Here is a 23273-nt window from a genome sequence, read left to right on the forward strand (position 1 = left end):
TTCATCTGTGTTGTTATGTGGAGTTTCTATCATGTTCTTCTTTATGTTCATCTTTAGATTATCTAAGGTAGAGGTTCCCAAAATCCTCAGCGTCTGACCAACGAAATGGTAAAAGAATCGATTTATCATGATCCAAACTTTGGCTGATTATAAAACATTTCAAACTAATCAATGAACTATGGGTTTGTCCATTACTAAATTATGTTTTAATCCTTAGGCACTGGAACATATATTTAGTGATTGGTTAAATTTCTGTTGGATTTTAAGCAGAAGTATATATACTTTGTTACTGTTCTTAAGTAGCTTATTTTAGTAGTTTTACGTTACTTGTGTGTTTATTTTTCTAAGGTCTTTTTACTTTTACTCTCTGCTTTTGAACACAATATCTCTTCTTTTTACTCCTTACTTTTTAAAACTAGCTTGTTACTCACTATAACATGATAACGACATGACGTAACAGCTATAACAAAACAGAAGGAAAGTCAAGAGCACAAAGACAGTCTCTCTAGTTGGAACACACTTTGTTGATAGGAAAACATGGATAGCGACATGGCTGAAGATGGGGCCTGAATAAAAATGGAGACAATGAATCAGATTCTGAGATGCAGGACATTTCCCATTTAGGTTCTATTTTAATTGTAATGCTATTTGGAGCTTTAATGCTGTGAATAAAGGAGCTTTAAAGATTGGAGCTGGAACATTATTATGTATCTTTTATGGTTAAAAATTGCATTTTACTTTTGTTTTTCTGTACCATGTAGAACTTGTACTTTTTTACTTAAGTAAAGAAGTTCAGTCCATACATTTACTCCTTTACACCTCTGATCTAAAGACCTCCTACTAGTTGTTCAAGAAATCCAAGTGGGGTCTTGAGCTAAACGTAGGGAATCAGTGATCTAATGTAGTAAGTTTGCTTCCAAATTAAGCACAGGGATACCATGGTGATTAAACACTGTCATTTTCTGCAGTGCAGTTATGTGTAAGTTTATTGTGGAAGGTAGAATTAGCATCAATATAAGGTTTGTCAGCAGAAGGAACAATAGAGTGCTCAGATGTTCCCAGATAAGCACTGACTTTGGATGTGGTAGAAAACAGAGCATGCTGTGTAATGGATACAGCTGATGACATGGCTTCACAAATCAGCACTGACTGTGAAAACTTCGCAGAAACTCTAGAAACTCAGATTATGTACCTTATCACTCTTTCTAAATACTCTGCGACCTTGGTATTTAATAAAAAGTGACATTTATTTTAATCTGAAAACAGGCCCGTGAACGACTGAGCAAGATTCCAGTCTTGCATCTAAACCAGGTGCAGGAGATGTTAAAGACATGCAATGCAGTAATTTTAGCCCATGTCCTGATGCATGCTCTGACTCCAGCTGCATTCCACGCCTCGTGAATTGTTATTTAATCTGCGGAATATGCTTGCCATTGCATTCCTCTCAAGAGCTTCTTAATCACCTGCTATATTCCACACACTTTTCCCTCCACTTAACTTTCCAAACAACTGCATGGATACAGGACTGTGTGAATAGCCGCCTTCTGTGAAAATGACAGTTTATGTTTTGACTTATCAATGACTGTCTACTGGACATCTGTCAAGCAAGCAAGCCCATAAAATTTCTGTATTAAACAGCCTTGTTAAATAATCCTATGTGACGTTTGAGTTTCCTCAGACACTTTTTATATTAGCTGTGAGCAATTGCAATCAAAATTGACAAAAATCACCTGAAGCAGAGTGCAATTATTTTCTATGAGATATATGGTCTTCTCTTATTGAACCTTATCACTGAGGTAGAAAAAAAATCAAGTTGGGCCTGTTTATACCCTAAGCCTATCACATATCATGTTGTCCTCTGCTTTACATTAATTAAGATAGGACATTAAAAAAAAAAGTTCTGATCTGACCGCATTTATTGATGGTGCTCAATGTTCTGTTTTTGGCTGTACAATCATGACTCCTCTTGAACGTGCTGCAGATCAATAAAGAAATACATTTGAAAGGGTGATGTATTGGGGAGAAGGTTCAGTTTGTGCTTCCAAAAGAAAAAAACAACAACTGAGCTAACAATGAAACAGAAGGATTATTTAAAACTGTTAGTAGCCGTCCTAAATATTATACATAGCCTGCATATTTTTTTAAAAAAGTCATAAAACGATGATGCTACAAACTAAAAAATAATAAAAAAAAAATATGACTTTTTAAAATCCAATGAGGAATATGTTGCAATGAAGAGTATAAAAGAATTAAAAGAGATAAAATTAAGAATAAGACGATAAGCATAACATTACAAAATTAAAAGGTAACCAACCCTAGCAGAGATGGGAAATTTAGAAAGAAATTATGTACCAGAATAAATGCAGCACCTCGTGTAATGACAACATTACGCCACTAGAGTGAGACAAAGTCTACCAAAAAAAAGGCCTTTCGTTTAACGAAGTGCTGCTTGACAAATCACGATGCCTTGTAGCCCTCATAAGTCTCCTTTAAATCAATCAGCTTAATTTATGCTTTAACAATAGGCCATGGAAATAATCCTGCATTTCAACAAGAACAAAAAAAGCAATTTAAACAAGTTTAATACACAATAAAGACACATACTCCTTTTATTATCAAATATCTGCAATTTGAAGCAATATATAGCATATTATTCTCACATCTCACCAGTGCACACATTTCATACAAACAGACCTTCAATAAATAATCTGAAAGCTCACAATCTGACCACAAAGCTAGATGCAATGATGTCTGACACAAAATAGCACTTCTTTTTTATATATGTATAAAAAAAAATAAAGAAATCACATGCGTTAGAACAAATTCCAAATACACTAATCTTGTTCGGGCCTTTGAAAACATTTAGGATATAAATAATTGAAATGAATAAACACTTAAATGAGTCCATATTCCCGGAGGGTAAAGCTTATTTGTGTAGTCTGGTCATTTGTTGCACATATGCTTGATAATTTTACATAAATAGGAATTTATAAGTTCATCACAAACAAAGCAAATTTGATTTAAAAAAAAAAAGGCAGAAAGTGATTTGTTAATCCCCGCGGTGAATGATCCCTAACAAAGTGAGGATGTTCTTTTTAAAGTTTGACAAAAACTTCAATCAGAAATCAGGGGTTTGTGTAAAAAGGATAGTAAGCCATGCTTTTTGTAGGTGGGGGCTCTTTACTATAGGGGCCACTGATGGTGGCAGCGGCCAGCTCTTCACACTTGCTGTTTGCAGGTGAGTCTTGTGTGCTTGGACCGTTAAGAGACAAACGCCTTCGCTTGCAGGCGATGGAAAATGAGTCAGCCTTGTTTGGGGAGAGGGTTGACATATGAGTCTCTGTCCAGGAGCTGATCAGAGCTTCACTACTCACCTCGTCTTGTATCTGCGGTTTAATCTTCACAGACTCTTCAGGGAAACCAGCTGTGGGGCTGGGTCGGGGTGACCATGGCAGACTGGGAGGGACTTTTCTTTGGTAAGCTGCTCTGGACCCCCACCCTGCTGTCATTGTGGTGAAAGGAGAGTCTGGGTAGTAGCTGAGAGCATGGGTTGTCTGCATGGACAGGGATTTGATGCCATAAGGAAGGAGAGAGCTTGAGTACTCCCCCTCATAGGGTGTCAAGTCAAGTTTGCTGCCGGAGGTGCTGCTGTTCCCCCCCTGCTGCATAGAGGTGACAAACCACCTCTGTGATGCTGCGTCTTCTGTCTGAGGTGAAAGGAGACTGCTAGTTTGCGGTACGGCTCTCTCACAGTTGTAGAAGCGGTTCTGGGGGAGGTTGTTGACAAACTGGTCCTGGAAGAGGGGCTGCATGGTGTAGCGAGTGCCAGGCACAATCTGGTGGGCATGGGGTGAGTCGGTTGGAGATGGGGTGAGACGGTCGTTCTCGGTGGCTGTGTACATTCTGGAAAAATAATAAAACAAAGTAAATCTAAGGTTTGTGCTTGTGTTTGTAGGGTGGGTGTATGTGTGTGTGTGTGTGGGGGGGGTGCTTGCAAAATGAGTTGTCAGATGCAGTTATGTGGCATGGAAACATTTTGGTTTGGTTTCTGAGAGGAATGACAGGCAGCGTAAAAAAGTACTTACGAATCATAGTTATCTCTGAAACCTTTGGCAAAAGGGTTGTGATCAATTTTTAACTGTGTGATCTAAAGAAAAGCAAAACAAAAGAATTAGACATCAGAATGCACACAAAAAAACATATTTCTTTGGTTGTCTTTATGGAGAACAAACATATATAAATATAAGTTTTATGCATTGCTTCCCGATGACCCTCAGCAACATTTCATCCAGAGATGTCTTTAGTTCACATGTTAAAGAATTGATTTTAATCCTCACAGAAATCTGGTTTTGGTTTCTAAATCTCAAAGGCAGGAGTAGAGTGTTAAAATGTTTTTATTGCATCTTTATCTGTATTTAGTTATTTAAGAGGAATAATACAAATGATTTTGTAGACACACAATATTGTTCTCCAAGCTATATAATTAAACCACTCCTCTGTTTAAAATATTGGATAAATCATCAACCAAAGTATTTGGTTGATAAAGATTCAAAGGAAAAGCCTTCTCTTTAAAATATTAGTTGTAAACCTGACTTGGCCTCCTATCGCCTTCAACTGGCCCTGAGAATAATAATGAGCATTTTCAGTCAGCTCCAATGATTGACAGTCATAGACTGTTAAATAGAAAATAAAAAAAGTGAGAGATGATTATTTGAAAGTTATGTTTGTTTTCCTACTTACATCGGTGTTCTGGTAGGCAGTGACTGCTATGAACTGAGTCTCCGGGAAAGTGAAACACTGCGTCTTTACATCACTGCTGATGTCCTCCACTCCATCCTCTGCCACTTCCACAATATGCAGCCTGGGCTGGTACTTATGAAGCGATTGCAGGACCACCATCTGTAAGCAGAAGAATAATCATAACAATTGTGAAACTGTAAAAAAAAAAAAAAGTCTTAAAAATATTTTACTTGTGTTCTCTAATCGAGGAGGAAATTCCAAAATTGGATTTTCCAAAAAGCTTCTTCTTTTTTTGTTTTTGTTTTTTGGACATATTTACCTTGGTTGTTGTTGTCCGCCTTTCCACAGGTGACCCATTTGCCTCCCTGGAACCTCCAGTGGTTTGGGTCTGCGAGCACCACCTCCACAAACACGTTATAATGCGCTGACACGTTCAGCCCGGCGATGTTAAAACTGAGAAAGGGGAACATCCGCCTGGAAACAAACATTCATGAGCCACATCGTTCTAATAATCATATCATCTTAGTTCTATCTGAGTTCCAGCCGTCTGACCTGCCCTGCTTGGTGATGATCATCTCGGTCTGGTGACGGTGGAACTTGAGCCAGAGCGGCCGGTTGCACAGGTAAACCTGGGCCCTCGCGGGCCCCGGCAGGGCCACGTTACTCAGAGCAGAACCGGAGGCGGTGTAAGGATTATACAGGCAGCCCAGGTTCTGACCGTGCTGGTAGGAGGTGCTGAAGTGGTTTCGCCCGGCGGCTGAGGGGGAATACCCCGCAGGAGGCAACACTGAGCCCAGGTGGAGCGATGAGGGATACCTGGCAGCGCCAGACGGGGGGTACACGGCCCCGCTGGGGGTGTATGGGAGAAACGAGCACGGGTTTGCTGTTTCTGAGCTCTGCTTGGAAATCGTAGATGGGATATAGAAGCGATCGGAGGATGCGCCGTGCTCCGGATACCTGCTGCCCGCCGGTTCGTCTCCATCCACAGCTGGAGAGGCGCGCTTCTCATCCGCTGTGTCTTTGGAGGATGAATACGCGCTGCTTTCCCCCTCACTGCCCAGCATAACTGCTTCTGTCCCCTCCTAGAGGAATGAAACCCGTTTGACTTCTGTCTTGCACCCTTCGGGGATGTGTTTAAGCCACCGATCCGGTGCTCAAACTTCTTCAAGTGTTCCCTGGAGTGGGCGCTATGGATGGAGGCGAAGAGACCTGCAGGTCAAAGGCAGTTAAGCCAAAAAAAAAAAAAAAAAAGTGAGATCAAAGGCCCAAAGGGCTTCAGATAATCGTAGAATAAAATTATAATTTGTGATTATGTAAAACAAAAACATACATTAAACCTGGTTACTGAAAAAAATTTATTCCCTTTATTTTTTTTCTTTATCTTCAAAAGCCAACTAAAATAAATTTTTAACGTATCAAACTGCATTTTATATTGTTGAATAACAATATAAAGTAACAATCGAACAATCGAAATTTAGATGATTAGTTTCTAGAATTAACAAAAAGGAATCTCAACTGTCTAATCAAATGCATCAGATAAGAACGCATTTTTGTTTATCCTCTAGCACTTATATATATTTATTCGTTTGATTGAAGACATCCCTGACAATTTCTTGTAAATCATATGACAAACCTTAAATAGGATGCACAGATTTTAGATGAAACCATCACTGAAAACGCACCCGCACCCAAATTTGTGACACCCATTTTCAGAGGGGAAAATACAATTTTGAATTCAGAAAATGGTGATCCAAAAAAAAAAAAGGTATTTAAATATATATAACATTGTATAAATGTTTGGATTCAATCCTTCGGTTGAAAATATACTAATAATTCTTAAATATATATGTTATATATATATATATTAAATATATATGTATGAAACTTAATCGTGCTTTTGAAATTATATGATTTATTTATTAACTTTATTGATCTCACAGTGGAGAAATTTACTCGTTACATTTGCTCAAATACTCAAAAAGAAGAAGAAGGTGCCAAAGGAAATAGAAACTCATTTCATTAATGAATTTACATTCATTCATTTCTGATGCGCTCCCGCGTCCCAACGGGACCGACGACCAGAAACAGGAAAATAGACAATTATTTTTCCGTTTGAAGTAACCTGTGATGCTTCCTGCATCTGACAGATCAGATAAAACAAATGAAGAGGATTAAATTCAGGCGCATGTTGTCAGCAAAAATAATAATAAAAAAAAACAATATAAGACATTTAAAAATAATTTTAAAAAAAATGTAGGGATTTTTTTTTTGGGGGGGGGGGATAAATAATTTACAAGTTAGATTTAAGTGTTTGAAGAAAACAATAAACTAACTGAATAAAGTAACCAATCAATTAATTGAACGTTTGATTTAGAACATTTCTTGAAATCAATATAAAAACTTACCAAGCAGTTGTTTCCTAGATCTGTTGAAAAATCAGCTTCAGTAGCTGTAAAATAAAATATAACCTTTTTTAAAAAAAACAAAAAACAAAAGTAAATATGTCAAACGATCTGCCAAGTTGAACCCAAGCCAGACAGTGCCATCATGTTGTGCGAAGAGAGGTGATGTGAGATTCAGTATGAAGCCAGAGAGCCCTGGAGGTGGGCGGAGGAGAGGCGCACTTCGCCGCAGATCTCTCTCCTTGTGGCCATGACGCGCTGATAGCAGCCTTTTATCTGATCACCAGGGGAGGGGCAGGGGTTCCTCAGCACCACGGACCCGGTGTGTGAGGGAGCCTGCATCCTCATCCCATCTATCACATTCAGACCACAGCATCAGGAGCTATTACAGATTTCAGCTTAGTTTTTTTTTTTGTTACAGTAATATATTTAATTTGATCTAAATGGCAGCTTTTTGTAAATCCCTGGAAGTCTAAACCAAATATTCTGCAAATAAAACACACAGAATTATCAATGTAAGCTTTTGTATGACACTATAAAGATTTGCAAGAGGAAACACATATTAAATACATTTTATTTTCTTTGTTTTAATGACTTAATCCCATGTTTATGTTATTAGTTTGGATTTAAGCAGCCAGTAGGTTAAGGTTAGACATAAATATCGGAATCATCTGTGTGAGATTCACTGAGAAAAGTGGAAAATGGCAGAAAATATATATTTTTTAATCTCTTGAAACAAAATTTTATTTCAGAAGAGAACCACTATGTTCTGTTTTCCAAATAACACTGGAACGGGTGATGTTTTTCTTCAGTTCGTCACAAAAGTGACAAGACTTCTTAGATCACTTTGGTTTCCTATCAGCCTTTTCCTGCTTGACTGTTTTGTAGCCCTTTGCTTCAAAGGAAATCCACCTCTGGCTCTAAGTTGGGCTTCATTGCTGTGTTAATGGCACACCTTTTAACCGCTGAAAGACCCCTGCTCCTCTTTTAGCCCCAGACGATGCTCAGCCTCTGCTGTATACTTGAAGGGGGACATCTACATGATAAAAGACACAAGGGGGCTTAGTTTAGCAGGTTGCCACCTCTGAAATAAACACACAAACACAGATCAAACGAGACAAATCAAAACTATCTGAGCCGCAAGCAGTCTATAGCTGATACGCTTGTGTGGATTGCACTGATAATGTCAACGAGCTGTTTGAGTGCTTCAGAACCTCATGAATATGGAGCTGGAATCCACAGACCCTGCTGTTGGCATGCGTTTGGTGTGAAATCTGCTTTGAAACAAGAGTGTTTTCAACTGCTTGGTTGTTTCCTAACTTAACAATTACAGCAATATGTGAAAGCATCAATGCCACTTACACAGTTTTACATTTTTGTCATGTTACGCTGAAAAAAAAATGCAATGCATCTACTAAATCATATTTAGTTACTTTAACACAATTGTTTAATGTTAGCAGGGTAGGACATAAAGCAATTGTGTTGAACTAACTAAATATGATTAAATAAATGCAAAAATTGGTTGCATTCTTTTTCAGTGAACCTTAAACCTTGTTTGATTTTAATGGGATTTTTCGCGATCACTGCAAATACATCTGGGGGTATATCTCTAGCTTTGTTCATCTATAAACTCAAATATTTGCCTTTTTATTGCTTTTAAGTGCTGGCATAGTTTCTGAATTCAATTAAGTTCAGGGAGGTCATTCTTAGACATGAGTGTATTTTGGTTTAAACCGTTCCTTTGCAAGTCAGGCTTTATGCTAAGAGTCATGTTAGTGAGGAAGGAGTCCTTGTCACGGTTTCAAGTCTTTCAAGTCCCATTAGGGGGCAACCTAGTTTAAAATCCTGAGGTTCTGACCTCAAGCCCCACCCCCACTCCTACAGACTGCCACTCTGGGTCCCTGAGCAAGACCCTTGACCCCAAACTGCACTCCTATGCGATGCGTTAAATGCAAAGAATTAATTTAGTTCCTCTGTACTTGTGACAGTGTAATTACAATAAAATGCTAGGGGAAAAAAAGTAATTTGATGCTTTTGACCTTCCACCAACCCCAACAATCCTCCTATTTCAGAGGTTCCTAAGATTTTCAGGTTTTGACACATAAATGGTATAAGATTTGACTCATAACCCGTACTAGAGATTTAGTATGCAAACTTTTCTACAAAATCAACTGAGGATTTGTTAAATAACATTATGAGCAGTTTCAAAAAGCTATGTAACTGTTTGATGTTGTGTTTAGTTTCTGTAGTGGATCTCAAGACCCCAGAGTGGTTGACTAAGGAGCAAAAGTTGGGTCACAACCCAAACCTTGGGAAATAGTGACGTATTTAGCTCAATCCTTACATCTTTCTCTGATACTGGCTTCTACTGTTCTTCTCAAAAAAATTATCTTTACAGCACAGTGAAAATCCTGCCATATTTCACATTGAGTTGTGTGTTCAGAGTGACTGGGATTGTTAGTTTCCTCTTCGTGAATTCATTTGACATCTTGACCAAAAAACATTTACCAAATGTTTGCTGGATGAAGCAAACATCTGGGACCTCATGGTGCACACCTAGTAGCTATCACAGTGTTATTTCTCTTCCACTTCTTAAAGGGTAACCTTGTGTTATCTAAAAAAAATCCAAACAAGGTAAATCATCCTTTTGTGTGTGACAAAAAAACACAAAGTTTTAAAACTTGTTAAGACTGTCAAACTGTATGAATCAGTCTAATTTGTGTTGATTGTCATATTTGGAAGGCTTTTAATGTCCTGCAGCAGTGCACCACTACAGCACTTTTAATTGTATCTTGTATGTTTTTATATGTGTTATGTATTGTTTTTATGGCTTTGTTGTAAAGCACTTTGGGTACCATTTGGTTATTGTAAAGGGCTATACAAATAAATTTGATTTCATTTGATTTGTCCCTAAAGCCTTCATTTTGTATGAAGTTAAATCAAATAACCTAAAACTCAGACCCTGCTTACTTTCTCTTTCTTTATTTGACAAACTGCAAGGCCTGTGAAGACATACGCTGATGGTAAAACATTAGTCAGGAGTAGAAATTCTCTATGACACATAGCGCATCCTCACTCTCAAATCTTTTCACGTGTTTGAAACCACTCTTCTTTTGGTTTTATAATGAATCTTTTGGAGGGAGAGTTTCCATTGGTAATGTTTTACAAAGCTGTTTTTCTATTTATACAATCATGACTGGAACCATAAAACCCCCCGAATGAGCCTTTATAAAAAGGATTTTTATAGGGAAAAATTAGACGATGCTTATCAAAAACAGCATAACCTGACAAAGTATAGTATGTTTAACAGCAACTTAAACCTTTTTATGTTTTTCTCAGGTTAGCAGCACAAACCTCCATATGTTTTATAAGGATGTTAGATTACAGATTTCAAAGAACTCTAAAGGTGTGGATTGATAAGTCTAAATAAATGCTTGTTTGAACAACAGATGTCACATTTTTACAACTTAATCTTTGTATAAATCCAGCTGTTTTCTGAAGTCATCACATGTTTAGAGAACCTTAGAGAATAAACAACCTCCCGATTATTTAGGAACCCTTGGAACAGGTCAGGGAGAAAGTTGGGGAGTCTCTGCAGCAGGGCCAAATAATAGAATAGAACAATAACTTTTAAACTTCTCTAACAATTCTGTTCAGTTTTCAACCAAAAATGGTCATAGTATGTCAAAACTGCACAAATACCAAGAGAAATAGCCAAAAGTCAGGAGCTGCAGAAAATCACAGATCAAATGAGTTTAGTAGCAAGAGGAAAGGCATTGCTGGATCAAAGCCTTTTAAGAGGTCTAGCTTAAACCCTTGCAACATGCTAACTTCATTTTTAACAAACCTGCTAAAAAAAGGGTGGAAAACTAACACATCACACACATCAACTGAAACCCACTATTCCTAAACACGGTGGCAGCAGTATCATGTGGCGCTGGTTTTCTTGATCAGGCAGAGGGAAGCTGGTCAGAGTTAAATGGATGGAGCTAAATATCCAAATCCAGGGAAAGTTTTTAGAGGCTGCAAAAGGACCGAAGCTGGAACATAAGCAAATTCAATTTATAGGATGATAACCAAATCTATAAAAAACTTTATTTTAAGGTAATTTGATAAAAATGTCAATCTCTGGATGTCTTTTTTGCACATCCAGAGACTTAAAATTTAAGCAAGTTTTATTTGTTTACATTTTTTAAACATTTTAAAGTTCTCTGGATTCTGTCCAATGAAATCCACTGAAATTTGTAGATGTAAGACAAAGAAAAATAAAAACTTCCTGCTCACATCAGCCATATAATGGTGCCTAATGTTTATTGAGAGTTGAATGGTTTCCCCCGTCACTCTGTAATGCTCAATGAACAGCCTCCTCTAGCTGTGCCTGCTTTTTAACACGTCTAAAGGGTCTGTTTCTGCTGTTTCTGACATCTTGCCATCCTCTTCTCCCTGTGGTGCTGGTGCCAGGCAGGAGGAAAAGAGCTGGTGACCTGGCCATTGCTGCCTTGCCCTAGGCCGCTGCCACCCTGTGGGCAGCAGAAGGTCTGTTCGTCTGGAGACCCGCCAGGAAGCGGGGCTCAAAGCAGCTTGTGATGTCACGACAGATACGCCTTCTAAAATGAGGGGAATTATGATTGGCTTTGGATGAATTACCTTTTTCCTTCCCTAATAAGTTTACCTTCTTAAAAGAAATGTAAAATTATTTTGTCTTATAGGAAATCATAAACCAGTACAGTTTGTGTCGTTCAGTATGGTTGTGCAGAAACATTAACTTAACATGATCAGTGAAGCTGACATTGGAGGAGTTTAAAAGAGGTTTTAACATGTCTAATTATTTAATTTCCCTAATTAAAATTTTTACAACCCATCTTTTAAATCCTTTTGCTAATCAGATGCCACTGAATAAAACATTTGTTCAAGGTTTTTCTTGCCAGGAGTAAACTTTCATGTTCAGACATTTGAAAACTTCTTGAACTTTTGTCTCGCTTAACCAACACATACATGGAAATCTGTCTGTGAAAAAGAATATTAAGCAACATTATTCCTAGTGTATCATTTATATTCCAGCAAAAACAAACACAAACAACATATATGATAGTACGACAGCTGTAAAATATCCTCAGACGTGCTTTAATCATACAGTCACTCCAAAGTGAATTTATTTTTAGCAATCGTCTAAAGGCAGAAGGTGACGGTCTGTATTGACCCGCATCCTCATCTCCCCCGTTTGCTTACATTTATGGTTCTGTCCTAGATCCTGTTAAGAGTAGCAGCAGGAGTGGACATTCACATTTGGTGCTCAGCGTGGGGGCGGTTGGTGAACTGTCATGTTCCAGCTATCCTATGGAGATACACTTCTGCCTCTCTGTGAAGATTGGGTGATTTCTCATTTGCATTTGCTAATGAGATCCTGTTTGCATGACTTTATATTGGAGGGCTATCTCTCAGTATATCTTTTCCCAAATACAGGATGGAGTCCTATTTGTTTAAACTGCAGTCATCAGTAAGTCCCATTAAGATTAAGGAAGTCCTTTTCAGGAAATTATCTGGCCAAGATAGGGTAATTGAAAGGGTGAAGGCAAATTAAAGAGCGCATTGTGTCTGTGTCTGTTCAAAGAAAAGAGCCCGTTTTCCTGTAAGTTTCCGATTACACAAATTCTAACATACTAAAGGTGGAACTTTATTTCATTACCTCTTATTGCAATGGAGAAAACATTCATGCTCTCACTAAAGCAAAACTCTCACTACAATTACTACAAGGTGGTGAAGTGTCTGTCCTTAGTTCTTCACCTTGATCGCAAATTCATGCAAGAATCCTTTTTTCCAGAAGATTCACTCAGCCAGGACCAATGACTTCCTGGATCACTCGTTTGACGGGAACTTTTTGAAGTTTTTCCCAAGCTGCTGCCAACCGAGGCCCGTTCAGAGCGGCCCCTCTTTATTATCACCCAATCTGTAGTGTGAGGAATATTTGCCCACCAATCTGCCAGTGTCAGTAGCTCCCAGAAAATAGCCAAAGTTGCATGTCAGGTCACAATAAGGAGCTTCTGACCTAGAAAAATAAATTAACAAACATATCTGTGGAGATATCAGACCGTCGACATGGGCGCAGAAATTCAAGCATGACTTTGTAAGATTAAAAATCAAATTCACTTTAAGTTCCTAACCATTTATAATAATTATCAACTCAATGAAAAAAAAGTTTCAAATAAATAACTTTCATACAACAAAATCTTGATTTATGGGAAAAAAAGAGAAGAAATAAAAGGATGAAAGAGAAGAGTAGAAAATAAAGGATGTATTAAAGTTTTGTTTTCCAAACAGGAAAGTCGCTATATCAAATATGGCTGCTGTGTGTTAAGGTACGACAGGTTTTCTTGCAAGTTCCATTTAATTTTTCCTTAATATTTCAGGTCTGGCAGTACTCTTATCCAGATAGTGTTATTAAAACTAAACCAAAAATCTGATATGTTAAAGTCCATTCATGAATAAACGAGAATATATGTTCATTCGTGGTCAGGTTAGTTTGGGTATTTTTTTCCCCCTGTTGCAAAAAAGGTGTTTAAAACAGAATTTTCTATTTGGCTTACAAAAGTTGTTCTGGTCTGATTTTAAAACACTAATGAGCAGAAATATTGATGTGTGACACAGAAAGCTTAAAGGAAATATCTGTGAGCCAGCATGTAGTCTTTCACAGCACTTTCCATTTGTGTAGGTTAACATCCAACACCTTGCACATGTAATTGTGTTTTTTGTTATCAACATGTAAAGCTGTCAATAAATTGTAGGACACTGAGGATGCCTAATTATTAATGCATTTGAGGTAATATTTCCCCCCATTATTCATGCAAATAAATTTGAGTGTGTAAAGTGTAAAAAATTTTATATCATTAATGATTAATTTAGTTTTTCATATTTCCCGATTAATGTTTTGACAGAGACAGGACACTACTGTCTGTTGCAAATGATCTTTGGCAGAAAAACTGATATTAAAAGGTTTAAAATCAGACACTTTTAGATTTTTTAATAACATTCAGGATGCCAGTTTTCCTATTTGTTCCAAGGCATTCTAGTAGAATACATATGTTTCTTTCAAATAAAACACAGAAAAAGCTTCCTTATCAGAACATTTCATGTTTTTACTTTTTGATGAAGCTGATTTTTCTTTCTTATACAGTTTTAGGCCTGTGGATCTTATGTTTTTAAATATGTAATAACAGAAAAAAGGAGTCTCCTAACACTGTGAAGTATTGTGTCCCTTTCTCCAGTGGGGTGGAAAGAACATTTTCTGCAATAGGTCCTCTCTAGTAAAAGAACAGCAGGACCCTGATCATCCTTTTCTCATATGGGGAATTTGCTGACGCTTGTATCACCTTTTGATTAACACTTTAACTATGATCCCCTTCTTTCAGATTGTTATTCTACGGATGTCTGAGTGAAAGAGCGAAACACCGGGGACAGAATGCAAGCTTCATTTGATTCATTGATTGATTTATTGTTTTCCATGGTTGTAATCATTTCCCCCCCCCTAAGGTAATTTGCTGGCTCTTTATGGTTCAGAGGTATAAGCCAGCGAGTTAATTAATCAGCTTTGTTCAGAAGCTTTGGCATAAAACTGCCCCCTCTGAATTGGTGATGGCTAAGAAGGCACCAACCTCCGTGATTCAGATTCCTGACAGATTGACACTAAGCAGGTAAAGAGATTCAATCATTATTCAGGTGATGCTTGGATTTATTTAGATCAATTCTGACTTTGTTAATTTTCTTTGTTGTCTTTTAGTTGTAGGAATACAGGATAAAACATTAAGAATGCAAAAAAACAACAAAAAAACATCAAAAAACAAAAAAAAATGATCTAAGTTTTTTATGAAAATAAAAGAAACTGAACATCTTAATTAAATATAGATTTGGATGATTCTTAGAGATATTAACTAAACCCTACAGTGAAGGATTTTTCCCACTTCTTGTCCCTTTATTGTTCATGTTAAGGCTTTTTTAAATGAAAAATAATAAAGAGACTAAAATTTTTCTCCCATGTTTCTAAAACTTACATTTTTATGTTTCTGATTTCACCTGAAATATCTGCTATCATAAAAACAAACGCCTCTCCTCCCTTCTGTAAACCCCACCCTGCTTTTGTTTGGCTTTCTGTCAGTCGGTAACTGGGGTTGGGCTTTACTTTAATTGGCTCACTGATGGAATGTGAATGGGATCCCCAGTTTGTGGGTTAAATGCATCTTAATCATCTTAATCCAGTCATTACACAGGGAACATGAGGTGTCGGAAGCAGTGAGGAGGGGGTCATAACTGAGAGGCTCCCAGTGCTGTGCTTGTGTGTATCAATGCAAGCTTAGAGCGCTGTCTGGTGTTAAACACATTTATATTTTCCTATGGTTATAATCAGACTTCTTTGGGTAAAAGTGCAAAAATGTTAAGGTATAAAAAAATCCCCTGTTGAAACATTACCATCAGGGAAAAAAACTCTATATAACCCACATGCTTAATGTTCTGATAAAGCTAATGTGTAGACTCCTGGTTACAATGCAACACAAGGCTGCACCATACGCAGGCTATTCTTCACTGCTGTTCAGCTCTCACATTCTCACTGAGTTTTTCTCACTGTATATTTTAGCGCCTACCCTCCGTGTTCTCCCCGTACCCCCGCACACTTCCCGCTGTACCCACATACACTCAACACAGAGTTTACTCACATAGGCTTTCCCAGTAAACACACTTGCTTTACATTTGATGCTAATCATCAACATGCATCACGTTTTGCAAGTTTTTTTTTTTTAGTGTCATTTACTACAGATTTGCCATCACACAAATATCCTGCCAAAACGCTCCATTTGGTGTCAAAGCTGCACTACAGGTATGCTCAATAAAACATTCTAAAGAAAAGCCTATTAGTATTTTAGTGGTGACAGAGAGCTAAGCAAATTTGGAAACAAAGAAGAAGGTGTTGCATTTAATGTGTGTCTGCTAATCCTAAAGTTAAATCACTTAACAATCACTCTTAATCTGCTATATATATAGTGGGTGCTATTAGTGTTGGCTCATTTTAACATATTCAGATCAAGCAACTTTGTTTATTAGTAATGAAATAAGTATCTGATTTTTTTGCAATTAGATAAATTCCCTAAAAATTTACTTTTTTAAGTAGGGTTTCTATTCAACCCATTCATAGATAGAGTTGAATTTAGAATTTTATTTTCTATTCTACTTACCTAATAACTTTTTGATTTATTAATAAGCTGCAATTTTAGGTGAAGTTTGTCTGTCTTATAGGCTAAATATGAGACTCCTTCTTAACATTAGACCTAAAGAAACCTTTAAAAAAAAAAAAAAAAAAAAAAAAAAAAAAACCCTCCCGAAACTACAATATATACGTAACCAAATTCATGTACTCAATTATACTTATAATATATTTCTAATATTTTTAAACAACTTCAAATGTGGTGTTTTGTATAAATTTCACACAATAATTACTCCATGACAAGAATTGGGTTCCTTTTTTATTAGCTAGTTTATTATGGAAACTGTTTTTTTTTCTTTGTTTTTATACCTGATGGCAGTTTGACAGAACTGTCCACATCTTCCTAATCTTTCAGCTGGAGCATTAAGTTATCAGAGGCACATCATTGGAGTTGTTTAGTTCTTAGAATGCAGTACATCCAAAGTACTCACAGCTCTGCACGTTTTCCACATTGAGTTATATTAAGGCCTTGTTTCAAATTATTTAAAATAAATCTTTTAACTCAAAATACTATACACAGTACCTCATTACTGTATGTCAATATGAAAAAAAAGTTTTTCTGAGACTGTTGCAATTTTTTTTTTTTTTGCAAATAGAAAACTATAGAACTCACATGCATAAGTTTTCCCAGCCTTTACCTTAAGCTCAAAGTAGAAATGAGGAGCAATGATAATCATCAAGATGTGGCCTAGTGGTTAGGGCATTGCACTTGGAACCCTGAAGTTCTGAGTTTGAGCCCCACTCAACAGACTGCCACTCTGGGTCCCTGAGCAAAGACCCTTAACCTAACACTGCTCCTCTGCACAGTGGCAGCCCACTGCTCCCCAAGGGGATGGGTTAAATGCAGAGAGTTAATTTCTCTTTTGTCAGATCAGTGAAGTTAAATTTATTTTTATTTATTATCTGTACATTTTTGAGACAGGGTTGTCCTCAAGCATAATCTGGGGAATAATATAAAAACATTTCTGCTTTTAAGGTCCCATTGAGCACAATTACCACAGTCATTTGTAAATCTAGGTAGTAAAGGAGTCTTCCTAGATCCAGCCAGCTGTCTAAACTGAGTGATCAGGGACAAGGACCTTTGTAAGGTAGATGTTTTTATCAATCAAAAAAACTTTCAGGATCAAACACAATCAGATCCTGTTGTAGTTTTGACCATAAATGATACCAACTAGAGATCTGGCGGTTTTGTTCCCATGATCTGCCCAGCAGCATCAGGGAAACCAAATACTTTGGGTTCTGGGGGGAGTATGTTTACAAAGCTGAAACTTAAAACTTTTAGTAGGTCCCTCTGTCGCTCTTCCAGAGCTCCAGCATTCCTTTGTGAAGAGAGGAGAACCTTCCAGAAAGGCAACAGTAATCCATCAATCAGGCCTTTATAGTAGAGTGTCCAGATGAAAGCCACTCCTTAAACAACCCTAGTCATGTATTTTACCTAAAAAAAACAAAACAAAAACAGCAAAAACCAGGTTAAATCGAATCAAATGTTTGCCTAATCCATTTTGAGACTGAAAAGAAATGTTGCACTTCAATGGACATAAACTTTATTGCTCAAAGTCGCCATCTACTGGCAGTCCTTACTGGTGCATCAATCAGCTTGCCAGCTTCTGCAGCTTTACCTCCCGCTTTAGTGAACACCAGCGCTAACATTGTATTCCACGCACTATTAATGTCTTATCCCCTCTTGGCATTAAAAATTATTTTGTGCTTTTGTACTCTTGGTGTCAGACTTTTCCTCTTTCATTTCATACTTCTATTGGGGAAATGCTGGCTTGCTTGGCACCAATACTAACTTGTTGACTTATTTCACACATGCGGAATATCGTACCTCTGGTCATGGCCCTAGTCATGGCCATTTTCGTTATTTTAAATATAGAAATCACTGAACTTTACTAACAGGTGGAGCAGCAAAGTTTAAACACAGAAAAAGAATATAAGCAAACAGGAGGCCATTACAACCCATTACATAGACTAAAGGCATGTTTAGTAATATATCAAAATTATTTATTTTCTAAAAAATGTATTTATTTCAGAGCAACTATGCAATATATTATATTATTTTCCACGTGAATCCCAGAGGGTTCATTCTATTTAGCCTTTTCTAAAAAGTGCTTTAGATCAGTCCTACCTAGTATCTTTGTCCATGCTGGGTTAGATCTTGATGTTTGAAAAAGGAGGCCGGCAGTCAAGGCAGCAGAATAAAGCCTTAGCCTCGCTGCATGTAGTTAGCCAAGCCTTGTAGCTAAACCATGCTCTGGAAAAAGACAGAGTGTAGTCTCCCTTTGTCTTTTGGACTGCTGATTAATTTTGATGCTTGTATTGATACACACAATAAATACATTTTATAATTTCATTTTAATTTGTTTTTTTTTTATGTCTTAATCAAGGTCATTGGGCTGTTGGGGCGGCGCCCTAGCCCCTTCTATTGCCCAGCCGCCACTGCATAAAGTTGAGATATTGCCACCAGTGCTAAGCACATACTGTCTGCTGTCTTGGATGCCCTTGTTGATATAATCAGTCTGTACATCAGACTCTGTTTACATTTACAATTCTTCCTTTTATTTTTCATCCGACTGTGGCATTAAAACACACTAATCCGAATCTCCCTCTCGATCATCAACATGTGTATTTGATCTATCTATCTATCTATCTATCTAGCTATCTTTTTTTTTTTTTGCTCCTTTTCCAGAGGTTGGTCACCATAAAGTAACACTGATCAGCTTGCTCATTTAAATACACAGTGAGATTCACGTGATGCTTTGCATGGTGTCAGGATTCAGAATGTTGGACGTAGAATTTAGACAGACTGAAGTGATTTATAAACAGCGTTTATTGATTGCTCGGCATCTCAACAGCTAGGATTAGATGGCTGGAATCTCTGTAGAGGGAAAAGCACAGGTTATGTGTAACTCTGACAGGGAACGAGAGCAAGCATGTGAGTCACTAACTTGGTTATTAAGTTCAGTCCAAGCCCAAAGGAAAGAGTGTAATCCAGCATGATGGTTTTCCACATCATGTGGCGGAAGCCGCCCATAGAGTTCCAGGAGTAGAAACCCAAGGTGCTGCAGAGCAGACCGACGAGCAGGAGGAGAGGAGGAGCAGAAGTATCTGGAAGGAGAATCCAAAAGTCTATGAGGAAGCAGAAGTCAAGGCCAGAAGATCAGAGACCAGAAGAGGCACTGATGGGAAATCCAAGCCGGGGACGGGAGAGAGATCCAAGGTCGTTAGCAATGGAAGTCTGAAGACAGGTCAGGCAAACAGATCAGAACATGGGCAGGCAAACTCAGAAGTCCAGGAGCAGAAATTACTCAGGATCAGGCAATCAAAATAAACACAATGAGGTATGCTAGAGAACTCTTACCTACGACTAGAATAATCTGGCACTGATGGCTGGGACCAAACGGTTTAAGTAGAAGCTGGAACAGGTGGATCCGATGAAAGGTAATGAAAACTGAGCAGAGCTCAGCTAGATGGATGGAACGAAACAATAATCCAGGCATCTGTGCCAAGATCATGACACATGGAGCATTTTTGGTTAAATGTGGGCATGTGGAGGGCCACAAAGGAGGTCTTTGATGCCCACTTGTGTGATTTACAAAGGATATTTTCTTGATTTTGTGAGTATGCCTGGTTTCATAAATCTGAATTATCTTTTGAGTATCCTATTTCAGCTTTTGGGCACTTTTACTATAGATGCAAAGCAAACTTTGAAAAAAGAGATTCCATGTCAGTGATCGAGTGTAGTCTAGGTGCTGTGACTGAGAAGACCTGGTCACCTGTATGCTTATGTTTTATTCTTAGAACATTCAAAACAAACTGTAATGATGACCTCAGGGAACTATTACAACACAAAAACTTTATAAATCAAAGCAATATGGTGGGGTAAGACCAGGAAGAGCTTTTGAAAAAGAATAATGCAATTTTCAAATCAGTTCTAGAATATCCTGGTACCTGTAGCAACTTGTATGTCTATACAGGTCTGACAAGTTGCAAAAGTCTTTTTTATCTCATTTTGTCACATTACAGCCACTTATGTAATGTGTGATTATAAACTGTAAGCACCATTTTATATAATCTTGCAAATATTTAATAATATTTAAGTGGTGACTTTTCCTGGGGCATTCCAACATATAAAGATAATTTGATTTAACCATTCTAATGTTGGCCAGATTGTATGTTTAAGGTCAATATACTGCTGGAAGGTGAACCTGTTCACCAAGCTCATAAAGATTATTGGATGTTTATATCCTCAATTGTCATATATTTAGTTTACATCTTTGATCTGAATTTCAACCAGTTTCAATTGTTTCGGGGGAGAAAAGCAACACCACAGCATGAAGTCAATAATGGTGGATGATGTCTTCATATTGATTTTCAATGTTCTTAGTATCCATTGCATTCAGCATGTCTTTCAAAGGGTGTAACTTTGGTCACCTCTAACTAACTACACCAATTTAAATATCTGGCCTGTTTGTCCACAACAGTTCCCTGAGAGACTTTGAAGGCATTTCCAGAAATATTACACTGATGCTGGGATTAAATCAAATGGCAGTGGACTTAATTTACGCTGTCACTTTTTTGAAGTCTCAATTAAATGTACTGAAGTTTGTCTTTTAAATACTGAAAAATGTGTAAAAGTTCTAGGGGTGTATGTGCTCTCTATTTCTCATATGATTATTAATATATCTTAAATGAAAGCTCAAAATTGATGTTTTTTTCTTTTCTTGTTCACAACCCAAAAGCGACTAATTTTCAATTGGAGTTTTATTTAGTTATTAGATTTACATGGTTATGCCATGGTAAGCTTATCTCCTCTTTTCTGTTTACATGTCCACTTCCTGAAACCTCTGAGTAAAATATGTATTTTTTTACCAAGTGTGAAAAGCCCGATGACAAGATGAACACCGTAGGCCAAAATCAAGCTCACCGAAAGGTTTTGCACACATGTCCCTCCCCTGTGAAAGTGTGAAAACATTTAGAAGCCATTCACAGCCTGAGATGATACTTCCTCCCCGGGTCAGCGGGGCACATTCAGTCTCATAGGGATGTCAGCCCTACAGAGAAGCAACATTTCTGTTTCTCTAATGCACAGTGTGAGGGAGAGATCAGGCAGCTATTATGAACCCAATTCAGTCAGATTACTGAGACGAAAAAATATCTGTTTTTTAAGAAAGCTGTATGTTTTGTAACAAGTGAAGAGGCAGAAAACAAAGATTAGGAGCGTAATGAAGCCTCCTGACCAGGGGAGAGATGGAGCAATCTATACAGGTGCATGTATGGAGTACTTTTGTGCATTTATAACTTACAGCTGTGGTTTTAGACAAGCATACGCACTCAGGCACTGAAGAAAATATGTTGTTACTTGTGAAATATTACAAAAACTTCTTTCTTCTCATCCATTAAAAAACTATCGATCTTGTGCCTTGCCTTCTCTCCTTAACAGGCTTTTTTTCTTCTGTCATAATGGAAAGTCTCCCTGGCTATTTCTTTTTTTTCAGCCCATTTTTCATTTGGAGTAATTATAGATGGAGAGGTAAAAGATGTTTTTTTTTTACCCTTTTCTTTTCTTCTCTCTGTCCTACCAACCTTCCCTCTCCCCCTACATGCATTCAGAGGAGCTCTCACCACTGCATTCTTATTAGGGACATGTCTGAAAAGGCTCTCCGCAGCATGTGGTGTCCTCTGACCATCTGCTATGGCTGCTTTTTGTTGGCATTAACAAGCCAAGAAACCAAGGATAGCTTTTCAACAGGTACAAACTTTTCTTTTTAGATAATCAACTGCATTCAGGCACTCCGGCACGGTGTAGGCAATACAGGTGCAGAAGCCCGGAGAGGATCATATTCTAGTAAAAAAGGGAGGAGAGATGGAGAAAGAACTTGATCAAAAGACAAGATGTTCTTTTTGGTGTTGTTTAGCATTAGTGGATTCTATACCAAACACCTATTTAAATGGCGTGCTCTTCCTTTTTGCTCTTCTTCCCATCCAAATCTCTCTCCTCTTCATCTTTTTACCAAGATGGTCTCATGTAATGAGTGGAACTTTGGTCATATGCAGTGGTCAAAGGTGTTCTGCCTTAATGAGAGAAAGAAACAGAAGTAGGGCCGTCCCTTATGCCTTCATTGCTTTGGCGCAGAAAAGCCACAGGATACCTCCTGAAGAAGCCCTCCTCCATCCTCTGCCGTCTCGTCCCTTGTTAAAGGGGGCATGAAGCAAAAGCAGAGGGGAAAAGTAATTTTCTGCTCCTGTCTGTCCATTCTTTTGGCGGGTTCCTTCTACTTTTTGCTGCGTACTTTCATAAAGCTTATAATTATCTTGGCGAGAGCCCCTCATGTGAGAACGAATAGGGTCTTTGTACCCTCCTCTCCTCAGTTTTCTTTTTCCTTTTCTTTTTTTCTAGCAAAAAGGTAGTCATATTAACATCGGGTCTGCCTTTTACAAATGCAGCGAGAAAGCCAGATGAGCTTTCCTTAAGAAAACTTTTAGCAACTTAATTTTAAAAACCTATTATTTGAATTGCCATTACACATGACCGAAGCCTGATGCATCTGATGCACAAGGCTTTCAATCCATTTAGTGTACCTACCATTCAACTGTGCCAAAAAAAGAAAAGGATCTGGAAAATATATCTAAATGATTTTTATTGTGCTGCCTTGGTTAAGAAAAGTGTAATATATATAAAAAAGGATAGGAAAATCTTAATCATTGGAAAAATAAACCCATATTTTTTTTGAGTGTCACCAATCTTCTTTCCCTTTCCCAATCTTCTTCTACTTTGACCTGTCCCTCCCCTCAATGCCTCTGACCTCCACCCCTAACTCTTCTGGTTGATTACTCTTAATGTAATTTTAATTAAAAACTGTGGTGTCAAAGGGTTTAGC

The 23273-nt window shown here is 37.7% G+C and overlaps 1 protein-coding gene across 1 annotated transcript; it reads right to left on the minus strand.

The window, feature by feature from the left end:
• Positions 1–2609: 2609 nt before the first annotated feature.
• Positions 2610–7359, minus strand: eomes (eomesodermin). The gene is given in 6 exon segments (XM_015389531.1): positions 2610–3903; positions 4086–4147; positions 4741–4990; positions 5047–5214; positions 5293–5949; positions 7146–7359. Coding segments are annotated over 5 exon segments (1770 nt in total). The 5' UTR covers positions 5805–5949; positions 7146–7359; the 3' UTR covers positions 2610–3125.
• Positions 7360–23273: the final 15914 nt, after the last annotated feature.

This window comes from Cyprinodon variegatus, unplaced genomic scaffold, assembly GCF_000732505.1.
Source record: "Cyprinodon variegatus isolate N-32 unplaced genomic scaffold, C_variegatus-1.0 Scaffold464, whole genome shotgun sequence".
NCBI lineage: Eukaryota > Metazoa > Chordata > Actinopteri > Cyprinodontiformes > Cyprinodontidae > Cyprinodon > Cyprinodon variegatus.